This window comes from Desmodus rotundus, chromosome 5, assembly GCF_022682495.2.
Source record: "Desmodus rotundus isolate HL8 chromosome 5, HLdesRot8A.1, whole genome shotgun sequence".
NCBI lineage: Eukaryota > Metazoa > Chordata > Mammalia > Chiroptera > Phyllostomidae > Desmodus > Desmodus rotundus.
Genome location: NC_071391.1, coordinates 23,099,398 through 23,111,940, shown reverse-complemented (window position 1 = coordinate 23,111,940; position 12,543 = coordinate 23,099,398). Strand labels below are relative to the sequence as shown.

Here is a 12,543-nt window from a genome sequence, read left to right as displayed (position 1 = left end):
CAATGAAAGACTTTATGATTGGGCCACACCCCTATCTTTCTGGCTCATAATTAAATTGCATTTCGTTCCCAGGCATCCTGGTCTCCAATCATTCAATCTTGCTTCTTCCAGACCCCTGATCAGCTAAGCCATTCATTGGAGCCCTAGAGTCCATCCATATCAATAGCTCAGACCATTCCCTCTACATACAAAATTGACGACCAAAGATGCTTCTTGAAGCTCTGCTCACTGGGAGGAATGTCTCATTAATGTCTTTCAGTGACACTTTCCAGCGAGGCTGTGGTTTCCAAAGAAGCAGGCTTAAACACAGCTCTTTGGACTCCATTGCTCTCTCTCCGAGGGGTGTGACAGGCAACTGAGAGGGCAGTCAAAGATGATGGATAGAGTCGCGCCTCAGAGACCAAGAAAATGATAGTGGGCCTTAACTTCATTTCCGATGTTTTAATTTAATTTCTGACATTGACCTAACAGATAAAAATAGGGCTGTCCTGGCAAAGACGGAGCTTATAGTTCCCCCCAGTGTCAGAAGTGATAGGAAAAATGAAAAATTAAGTACCCTTCCCCTAATCAACTCAATTCTCACAAACATACCCCTGATATTCTCAGTGAAACTGCAAACTTGACCTCAGATCTAATTACTGATTGGTCTATTTGTAACATTGGAATGTATGGACTTACTGACTACATTTTTTAGTCAGGCAAGCCCAAATTCTACATTTTCCAACAAGCTAATAAATAAGACTGCCTCAGTGGAGATGAAATTCTGTGGCTTGCTCCCTCAATTGATGGCCTCCATTACCTTAAAGCAAGTTGCTGAATCCTGAGCCTCAGTTTCTTCAACAACAAAATGCAGGTGAAGAACTACTCAGTCTAACTCCAAGCTACCTACCAATTGAAATACTTAGTGATTAAAATTTTTTTTTCATTTTATTTTTAGAGAGAAGAGAAGGAAGGGGGAGAAACATTAATGTTGAAACATCAGGGACCAAACCCACAACCCAGGCATGTGCCCTCATTAGAGATCAAACTGTGACCGTTTGCTTTGTAGGACATTGCCCAACTCACTGAGCTACACTGGTCAATTCTGAAATATTTAGTGATTTTTAATGGGATGGGAGGAAGGTTGGAAAATGTGGAAAATGTGGGGAGACTGTTCATGGACATATTCTAAACCAGGGATGTCAAACTCATTTTCATCGGGGGCCACATCAGCCTCGAGGTTGCCTTCAAAGGGCCGAATGTAATTTTAGGAATGTATAAATGTAACTAACTACTCCTTAACAGTTAGGAGAGAGCTCGGTGCTGCCTGCGGGTAGAAACAAGGTGCCAGGTGGGATAAAACAAGGTGGAGAGCCGGATTTGGCTCACAGGCCTTGTGTTTGCCACCTGTGTTCTAAACCATCACTAACGCCAAGACAATAAACTCAGAAGGAAGTGAAGAGGGGAGTGGGGGAAGAGACACTCCTCAAGTGGAGGGTTTCAATTCATCTTGTAAACAAACTGCCTTTGACTTAATCAATTTTCAAATCCTGTCCCCTAATTTTAGGATTGAGATAGAAATTCTGATTTGTTTAGAATGGAACATGTAAATGACAAATCAACTTTCTGAATGAGTATTTTAAAAACAGTATGTGTATGTATTCATTCAATAAACACGTATTTGGAGCTTACTATAAAGCCAGACATAGCACTAAGTGCTGGGGATACAAGGATAGATTAAATATAACTCCTGCCTTTAAGGAACTCACCACTACCTGTGAGGGAAAGTGGCAGATACATGACTAATTGTAATGAACATGATAGTGTTAAATATAGTAAGTATAATCAGCACCATAGGGCAACTGAAAAGGAAGCAATTGGTTTTGCTTTGGTAAGTTGGGGTAATGTCATAGAAATCCAAATGTTTGATCTGGATCTTGAAAGACGAGTACCAGTTCCAGAGGCAAAGAATGGAATGACCATTTTTATTTAAAACAAGAATAAGGCTCATTGTAGATTTTGACACTGTCTAGATCACATTTAAAGCAGCCTAGTTGGAAATTATTTGAAAGGATCATGAAGTTTGCAGCATGGGAAGTATATTTTCAGCAGGGAAGACGACGTTTTCAGTTCTTGATTTTTACCAAAAAGATTTAATGATGTTATATTTGTAGACATGTTGTAACACTGGCAATATACGTGTATTGATTTAGGGTAAATTGAGGAGATTTCACTTAGTGGGCAAAGGAACATCACATATGGGGACAGAGTACTATCATTTAAAAAATACCAAAAATTTTCCTTAGTACCTTTTTTTTCTGATTTACGCAACATAAACAAACTACATAATGGTGTGAGGGACTATAAAGGTTTTATTGCCACTTGTTTGGTATTGCCTGCATAACTCACTCTGAGTACCAGTTGTGGGTATCTCAAACTAAGTGCCATAAAACATTTATAGCACGCCACTCTACTCCCTACACTTTCCATAGAGACAAAACTTAAGTGCTCACAAAAGTACATATAAACATAATAGTTAGCAATGAAAACTTTTTTGTTTTATTTAGATTACAGACCTCTAGTCTGCAGTAAGAAAATAAATGTTGTAAGGAAGATTTATGTTTCTTGTCCACAGGATCTCACATTATCTGGCAAATTCCTTCCCCAAGGAAAACCACTTTTCAAAGATATTCTCTGTAAATGCATACTGGAATTAACATAAAATTGGCAAGGTCACTGTGTCTACACGTTTGAATTCATTTGTAAATAACCATTACTCACTTCCTTGCTTCCCCACCCCGGGACCGGACTCCAAGCATCACAGGTGCCGAAAGACTTACAAAAAGGAATGAATAGGAACAAAAGGATGTAGGCGCCAGGAGGAAAACAATCTCCCAGGACAAAATTAATCTCAAAAGAAATAGCTGATCCAATACCGGGTATTAGCGAAGTTTAAACTGCTTTTAAAATGGTGATCGGAGATAATGTATCAAATTTGTTGGAACTTCTGTGCCTGCCTGATTTGCTTAAACCTTTGTTAGGCTTATCTTGAGGGATAGATTTCTGTGCTAAGCACATAATAGGTGTTAAACCAGTATTGATTTTTAAAGGGAGTGGCCAATAAATATAAACTTTACTCTTATTTTTAACTTTTACTTTATGCCTTAGGAACAAAACGATGTTTTCTATGACCCCTGTTTCGCTACCAGCGTAGAAGAAACGCTCAAATGCAATAGAAGAAACCTAAATAATTAAATTACCGTGCACCCAACAGATAGGAAATGTTTGGGTAGAGTCCTGCTGAGATTCCAACTCTCAAACAAAAAACTCCAACACAAAGTGTGCATGCTGAATTTAAATATTTTGTAATTAAAATCATCCAGATGGTAGCTGGATTAATCAATGAAGAGCCACTGTTTACCTTAGTATAGAAGATTCTAAAATCCAGAATGAGAAAATCCCCAAGGTGGTGGTGGGCACAGTTAATAAGAGCCCCAGGGAAAGGTCTTTCCAAGGACTGGAAAATAATACGTTTGAATTTGAACCTCTTTAAACATAAACCTCCCCCTAACAGCAGGAAAAGGGTCCCCTAGCCGAGCAAGCTTTGGGCAGGAAGGGAGTAAACGGAACTGTAAAACAGCCCGCTCAGCTGTTTCTGGTTTGGACCTACGCGCAGAGAAAGAAATCGCGTTGTGGGAACTGAGTATTTGGGTCATTCAAAATTATTCGAGGGGTTAAATAACGAGGTCTGTCAAAGCGTTGAGAAGTCTCTCTCGTTTGCAGCCCCCGAGGCTGGATTTCCGCTCAAATTCCCCCTCCTCGTGCACGGTGAACAGGAGGCGCTGCCCCTTCCCACGCGGGGCGCGGTGAGCGGATAGCTACCCTTGGAGCCGCCGACAGCTGAAGGTCCGCGGCCCGCAGGCTACACCTGGCGGGCGCCCCTGTGGGTCCTCGGAGCAGGCTGGGTTGGGGAGGCCTGGAGCCTTCGCTTCCCCAGGCGGCCAGCGAGAGGCGGCCAGTGGTGGCGGAGGCCTCTCGGGCCGCCCCCTTGGTCTGCGAGCTGTGAGTGCAGGGAGCAGAGGGGGGGCGGGGCGGAGGGGGCGGGAAGTGCATCCTGGGAAATCCACCAACATGGGGCGAAGCCGCCGCCGGCGCCTTGAGTCCGGGCCGCGGATGCTGCCGCTTCCCTGACGCCCAGCTGGGGCCTCGCCGCGCGTGGTGGCCCAAGATTCCCAGGCACAGACTGGCCAGCGCGCCCTCCGCCCGCCCGCCCGCCGGGGCCATGTGAGGGGGCAGCTCCCTCCGCCGTCGCCTCCTCCTCTTCCTCCCCCGCCCCTCCCCCCTCCCGCCCCCCCTCACATAGGGCCTTAGAGGAGCCCCCGGTGCTGCCCGCCCTCCCTACGCAACCCCCGCGATGGACAGGAACTACACAACCTCCGGCTTTGCGGACCCGCCGCCGCCGCCCGCGCCCCCCGCTGCCCCGGCCGCCGCCACCGCCGCCAGCGCAGCCGCACAACCCCCCGCCCCCGCCTGGGCCTACGAACCGGGAGCCGCGGCCGCCGCCGCCAGTAGCAGCAGCGGCAGCAGCGGCGGCAGCCCCAGCCTCAAGGCCAGGTAGGGAGGGTGGGCGGCGAGGTCGTGGTGGGCCAGGCCAGGCCGGGGATGCGTTTGGGGCCTTCGCCCCTGTGCAGCACCGCCCAGGGGTCCGGGCCGGGAGGGGGGTGCCCTGCACGGCGCTCGCCCCCCTCACGAGAGGCGATCGATGATTCCTCTGCGGTTGTCTGGGGGTGGGTAGGGGCGCCCAGTGCGAGATTCGCGCCTGGGACTGAGCTGGGACTGTGGGTAAAGGAGAGGGCTGGGCGGGAGTCGTGGGTCTCCGTCACCTCCCGGTTTCTGAGCACTCACATGGTGAAGTTTGGGTTCGTGACTTAACTCGGCTATCTCGGAGACCCGAGAGTGCCTCCGGGAGGGCGAGGGGAGCTCCGAAGAGTTGGGGGCAGTGACATTCCATTGTATTGGAACCGCCAATGTGGTCTTGGGGGCCCTGGAAGTGTGAGGGTGGGGGAGGCGAGAAAGGAAGAGACTCAGAGCCGCGTCGCTGACATTGGGGGGGACCCAGGAGGGCTGGACTGCGGGAGGACCCCTGGGGCGTGGGGCTCCGGGAGGGGTGGCGCGGTGGCGCGCGAACCCTGCTGCGGGCTGACATATGTTTGTAGTAGTGGCTAAGATTAAGCTATTTCTTTTCCACGCGTTCAAAGTTACTCTTTGGTTTCCTTCCTTTCAACAACAGCAGGAAGTAAGGAATCTTATCTTTGCCCTCTGTGTCTTGGGGTATCTAAAAGTTGGGAAGAAATTGGGGGGGTGTCAGTGAAGGTCTTAAAAGTTGAATAATAGAAGCATGCTTCTTCGTCTCGGCTTCCTGGAGCCCTGGTTCATTATGGAGCGCGGGGTTCAAGAGTTCATTTCTCCAGCATGACCGAAGGAATCTAAAATGTTGACTCTTACTCGGTATTTAAATTCGCGGGAAATGTGGAGTAGTGCCACTTTGTGAAACGGTCATTTGAATGATAACTGGAAGGCGTGGTCTGGTTTGGATGATTCGTGAGCGGGGCGTTTTAAGCCACCTCTGCTGAACAATGCTGAATCTGGTAGGTAGGTGCAGCTTCTGATTCAAGGACCGGGGAATCCTGGGTTGCTAATGACTTCATCCTCAACTACCAACAAGAAGCCTCTTGGCTTTGTCTCATCAGGTTTCTTCATTATTGTCACGACAGATTGAACTTTTTTTTTACACTTTATATATTACAGTGTTCTAGGTTATCTTTGTCTTTATGAAAGTTCCACGTTCACGATTTGGAAAATAGGTGGGAGAATCAGCTGGTCTTTGTCTTAGACAGTATCTTGGAATGACTGAGGAAATTGCAAAAATAAGGTTCAAGAAAAGGGAAATAAGCATTTTTAGAAAAATTTAGGTCCTTTGTTTAAAAGACCTGGAATTAAAAAAGAAAGTGATGTGCCAATTTGTAAATAAATACTTAAGTACTGAAACCTTTCAGAAATAGTCATAACTTTTTATTATATACAATTAAGACATTTTAAGGAGTTTTATGAAAGATGTTTGGCACCTTTCCCATTATTATTTTTGGGTGGTAATTTGACTATCATTTTTCAAGTAGCTTTTGCATTGAAAACGATAATTTACAAGTTAAAACTTCTCTTGTGTGAACCACAGTGATAGGTATTGGTGCAGCGTTTTTTATATTTTGAATGAAAAAATGTTTTATTAGGTAAATGCAACAAATGCTACTTAGTTACTAATGTTATTTCTTTTAGCAGAATACTTCTGAGGCAAGAAACTAAAATCTACTTGTCATATTTTCCAAATGTTATTTATCAAAATAACCAAGAATGACTTCCCAAACACATTTGAAAACAGTAAGTAGATTCATTTGGAACACATAATCTAAAAGGAATTTATTTTCTGTTTATTGGAAGTTATTGATCCTTCAATGCTAAGTCCCCCTGCCTAAAAACATTTTGGAGGATGGGGGTCAGCAAAATTATGGTAGAGAAAATGCAGGCTTTCCCCCTCCCCCGCCAACTTGCTTTGTTAACATCTTGTGTTAGGATCAGGCCATCTGTACAGGGCTACACACACTTCTTAATTGTACCTCATTTTATTCCTCAGACCGCGCAGTGCCCTCTTTCATTTCAGTTACATAGAAAATACTGAATCTGAAATGTGCTCTGTAAGTCCTTCAGTATTCTGCATTTTTTAGTAGGCTATTCATATTTTTATAATGTTTTAAAGAACTTTTTCATAATTCGAGTGTCAGTTGAATGTTTTTGTTTCCCTTTGTGGCAGTTTCTTCCTGAAGGTGCAAATGAGTACTAGTTATGATGATGTAATATGGATACTTATCCATAAAGAATTAGCCTGTCTGTCACCTTGTTTCTAGTAACCTATTTAGAAGCTAACAGATGGTAATGACATTCAGTTGTTACTGGCATACATCTAACATCCTACTTTCTGTCTGCTTGATCTTGAAATGGCATATTTTCATGAGCTGATGGGGGAAAGTATGGTGAGGATTAAGGGAGGTAACTCAGAACAATGTTTAAAACAGTGTCCAACATACAGAATAATATATAGAATAGCATATAAAATAGGTTTTATTGTCCGCACTTAATGTTTGGCACACTGTAAGTGTCCATTAAACATGCAGTGAATGAATAAAATAACTATACTACTGGGCAAAATATTTATTTAAAAACATTTTTATTTATTGATTTTAGAGAAAGAGAACATCGATTTATTGTTCCATTTAGTTATGCATTCATCGGTTGATTCTTGTACGTGCCCTGACTGGGGTCCAGCCTACAACCTTGGCGTATCAGGGCAACACTAACCAACTGAGCTACCTGGCCGAGGCAATATTTGTTTCTTTTTTTAGAAAAGTTAAAATATGTTTATTGATTTGAGAGAGAGGAGCATCAGTGTGAAAGACAAACATTGATTGATTGCCTCCCAAATGTGCCCTGACTGGGGATGGACCCTGCAACCTAGGTATGTGCCCTGACTGGAAATGGAATCCTCCACCTTTTTGTCTACAGCAGGCGCTCCAACCAACTGACCCATACCGGCCAGGGCTTTGTTCCTTTTTAAGATGTACAAAAATACTTTGGGGACTTAGAGTGGAAAAAATTATGTTAAGTTCAAGGGAATCATGGAAGCATTTGTCCGTTATACTGCATATACATTGATCAAAATTACTGTTAATGTTTCATAAATTGGAATAAGGGATTAGCGGAAAGAGCTTCTGAGAGCAAGTGTTTCAAAGCGGGAGGAAGTGGAATCCGCTACACCTGTCAAGGGCTGGTCCTTGAACTGGCACAGCATCACTTCTACCACAGTATACTGGTCCCAGTGCAGAGTTATGGGAGGGAGACTCTACAAAGCTATGTTTTATTGGTCACCAGAGTACCACTGCCACAATGGATTAATATAAGGGGTTTTGATGGCAGGCCATGGAGTTTAATTTCTACAGCCAATTGGGAGCTTTGAAAGGTATTGGAGAAGGATGATGATAATATGAACAAGAAAGTGTTTTAATAGTAATTTGGCAGTCAAGTACAGAATGTGTTAGAATTGGCAGAGGTAGAAAAGAAGATACCAAATGAGAGGCAATTAATTCATCAGACCAGACAGGAAGGAAGTTGTGTTAGTCAGGGTTCTCCAGAGAAACAGGACCCATGGTGGGGAGGGAGGGAGAAAGAAAGAAACATCCATCGGTTGCCTCCTGTATACACCCTAACTGGAAATAAAACCTGCAACCTTTTGGTATACGGGATGACGCTCCAACCAACTGAGCCACCTGACCAGGGCGAAACACTTTTTGTTAACAGCAGCAAGAATGCTCTTCCTCTAGCACCACTCTTCCCTCTGATAACCTGCATGGCTTTCTTCCACACTTCATTCAGTTCATAATGTCACACTGTTAGAGAGTCTCCCTTTAGTACCCTCAGTGAAATGGTATCCTTTCACTCTACCCACCCTCATCACTATATAGCCCGATACCCTGCTTTAAGTTTCTTTTTAAACAATACATATTTTTTAAAATGTATTGATTTGAGAGAGAGAGAGAGAGAGAGAGAGAGAGAGATAAAAACATTGACTTGTTCCACTTCCTTAGGCATTCACCAGTCAATTCTTGTATGTGCCCTAACCAGGCAAACATGCAACCTTGGCATATAGAGACGACACTCTAACCGATTTACCTGGCCAGGGCCCCTGCTTTAAGTTTCTTAATAGCACTTATCAATCCTTGACATTAAGTATTTGTCTGCTCTTGTTTATTGTTGGTTCCTGTCCATTAACTTGTTTCTTGACAGTTCAACTCGAACTGTTTTTTATCTATTTGTCTATTATAAAAGTATTTGTTTTATAGTACGTGTTCAGTAAATATTGATTTAATAAAGAATATATTTTATGATGGAGTGTACTCTCTTTTGATGTATTATCTAATATTTAATTTTGGCCTCCAGAAGTTTAAGGTTGTTTAGGGATCAGACCATGTAAGTTAGTCCTATGGTAGGGCTCTATGCATTTATGGGGTGTAACTAAGCATAAAATAATGAAATTTTCATATGATTTAATGCCATCATTCTCATTACAGTAGTGTGGGATCACTTATCCTATTTTAAATAACTTGAGAGAAGATTTGTCTGACCCAGTGAAGCATGGCAAACACAGAAATATGAATTAACTAAAATACTTTGCTTGAATCTGCTTAAATTAGATGGCTTCACATTTTAAAACATTTCTCATATTGAGCAGACTGCAAGATGAACATTATTGTAGTATAAAGCAGCTGGTACTATCCTCACTTAAACAGACATAAAACTATTTAAGTCAGAATTAGATTTGGCCAGAACCACAAAGGGTTTAGTGGAATAATGCCAAAATAAAAGGGTAAACCATTTGGGAGGGTGGTATTTAAGTAGAACTGTGGCTCAACAAACCAAACCTCAGAATAAAACAAAATAGAGATGGTCTTTTGCTACTGGTTAATATCTTTGTTTAACTTTATTATTATTTTTTTAAACAAGAGCAAGTTTGGGCTCAATCTGATCTTCAACATACTAATGATTAGAATTGCTTTTAAGACTCAACTTCTGAGTTGTGTTTTAATGTAGCATAGGAGGTGACCATTTCAAACTTGCAATGAGAAGCTAATCTAATATACCAGCTAATTAATCTTGATTTACTGTGAGCCCTGTTATCATTTTAGCACCATCCTCATAAAGTGTATTTTGGAGTATGTCTGTTTTTCACACTTAACAGACATGTTTATTAAGAAATTTCGAGAGAGTAAGCTTGCAAATTATGACACTTGAATAATATTTTATGAACTCTTTTAAAACTGTTGTTTCAAAATAGATATCTTATCTCTAATGTTCATTATCATTTCCTCCACATTAACCTCTGTTGTGAACCAGAAATCCAGAACATCAATTACCTACTTAGAAGTTGTTTTTCTATACACAATAACGACATTTGTCTTATGGAAAATTGCAAAGCAGACACATGTAAACAGAATGGTGTAATGAATTCCTATGTGTCCTTTATAGCCAGCTTCAACAATTTCAACACATGGTCAGTCCTGTTTCATGTGTATCTCCCACCTAATTTCTCTCTACTTTGTATTTGCTTTGGATTATTTCAAAGCAAATTTCAGGCCATGTATGTATTTCTCAGCCATAATATGTCTCTGAAAGGTAAAGACTTAAAAAATTTTGTTTAACATAACCATATATGTTATTTATGGTTAAGGTGATTTATAAGTATTCTACCTGCTTTGCTATCTGAAGTATAAGTAATATAGTACAATTATGATTGTACAAAATAATAGTGGTTTTATTATAAGTCTTCGGGCTTACAAATTTCTGGAAATTTCCTTAGGAAAACAGACCTTTTGAGCCTCTGGAAAATTTCTGAGTAATTTTCATTAAAATCTCTAGGGAAAGAAGAAATAGTGCAGTGAGTATCAAAATGAATATTATAACTTTGGATTTTGATTTCACTGGAAAATCTTTTTCTCTATTCAAAAATGTAACTAATTTTTTATATTAAACCAAAGATGTATAAGCGTTTGTTTATAAATCTAGTGCACATCCTTGACTGGTATGGCTCAGTTGGTTGGGTGTCATTCTGCAAAGCAAAAGATCACTGATTTGAATCCCAGTTGGGACGCATGCCTAGGTTGCAGATTTGGTCCCTGGTTGGGACAAGAGGCAACCGATAGATGTTTCTCTCACATCTACCTTTCTCTGCCTGTCTTTTTCTCTCCCTTCCCCATCTCTAAAATAAATGAGTAAATAAAATCTTTTAAAAATCTAGTGCACAAATGTGAAAAGTGGTAAATATGCATCTTTTGATAGTCTTTCATTACCTAATGCCAGAAATCCTAGACCATGTAAATAATAGTGAACAAAACAGTGATGTAAAAATTCAGCTCTACTAGTTTCTTAAGGAAGAAATTTAATTTGTTAAGGGAAAGAGTAAGTCATAAATAATAAGATGCATTGCAGAAGCTAAAATAAAACATGGCATCCATATAATTGAATTATGGAAATATAAACTATTATTTGTTGTAAGAAATAACCAGCTGTATATTAATTCATTTTTTTTAAATACTTATTTTTAGAGAGAGGGGAAGGGGGAGAGAAAGAGAGGGAGACAAACATCAGTGTGTGGTTGCCTCTCACGTGGCCCACACTGGGGACCTGGCCTGCAACCCAGGCATGTGCCCTGACTGGGAATCGAACCAGTGAGCCTTTGGTTTGCGGACTAGCACTCAATCCACTGAGCCGCACCAGCCAGGGCTATATTAGTTTATTTTAAATAATTCTTTCAGAACCTGAAATGAGAGAACCATCTAGGACCCACATGACCATTTTTGTCTACCTTTTAAATGAACATGTTAATGTCTGGACATTACAGGTAGTTAATACACTGTAGCCATTTGAATCAAAAAATAATTTGCTTTGACAGATATATTACTTTTAAAAGGTGTTAAAGAAAAATATTGGGGATGAGAAAAGTTGGATCTAAAAATTTTATGTTTGTTCAAAGGAAAGGTCAGTGATACATACAGGTGATGACAAATAAAAAGGAAGATGATGAATAAATAGGCTTTTGGAATTGTGTCCAATTCAGACCTTGGTGACTCTTGTTATCATGGATATAGCCAAGCATACACCACAATGCCCATCACATTTCATTTATTTCCTGACATAATAGATGGGAACTGTAAGTAGCCTTGACCTTGGCATTTTTTCCTTGACTAGTTATGTTATTTCCTTACAAATGCCAAAATCTGTCTCTTTGTTGTGAAAAATGTTTGGAATGGAATGATTGATTTGTGAATATTCTCCACCAGTTCATTAGGCAGGAAATAACATAACTAGTCTTCATTTTACTTTCTAGGGAAAACAGAAACACCTTCTGTTGAACCAGCATAATTGTATTGTTTATATATAAAATGAAGTAGGATTTGTTTTTTGGTAAAAATCATTAATGATGTATATAACAGTTAAAACAAACTTATCTCAAGAAATCATACTTGATTTAACAATTCTTGTTACAAAGTACCGGTTGTGCCTCCATTACACCAATTATCAATTGGGAGTCCTACATAAAACATGATTGCACTCGATGGTTCATCTGAGGCCACTTTCATGAAGGGTTCAGTTTTATAGTTGGGAGGCCAAAAAAGGATATGGGGACAGTAAGTGAGTGGAGGCACTGGGAAGCCACTTCTAGTAGTTCTGGGAAGGGGCAGTCATTACTGGAGCCCAGAAGGAGCTGTATTTGTGGAGGGATGTTGCATGACTCGAACCATAGTTGAGTTAGAAGGAGGGAATGGACAAATAATACAGTTCTGTCTTCTGCCTTCAGGTCTTCTGAGGAACCTACTTACAGTGTAAGGAGTTACCTTGTTCTGAGCTAAGTCTTTTAAAGATGAGCAAATTAAGGCCCAAAGCAGCTTTACATTACCCAGG

At 41.3% G+C, this 12,543-nt stretch overlaps 1 protein-coding gene across 6 annotated transcripts in view; it reads left to right on the top strand.

The window, feature by feature from the left end:
* The first annotated feature begins 3,825 nt into the window (after positions 1 to 3,825).
* QSER1 (glutamine and serine rich 1) overlaps positions 3,826 to 12,543 on the top strand; it is a 67,304-nt gene continuing 58,586 nt past the window's right edge. For 2 of the 6 annotated variants that reach the window (XM_053924048.2, XM_024558645.4), the window contains exon 1: positions 3,827 to 4,593. In XM_053924048.2, the coding sequence (XP_053780023.1) occupies positions 4,394 to 4,593 (200 nt within the window). In that variant the 5' untranslated portion in view covers positions 3,827 to 4,393. Of the gene's footprint in view, positions 4,594 to 6,312; positions 6,415 to 12,543 lie in introns of all 6 variants that reach the window. The other 4 variants (XM_045194305.3, XM_045194304.3, XM_053924047.2 and 1 more) reach the window with 4 other exon arrangements.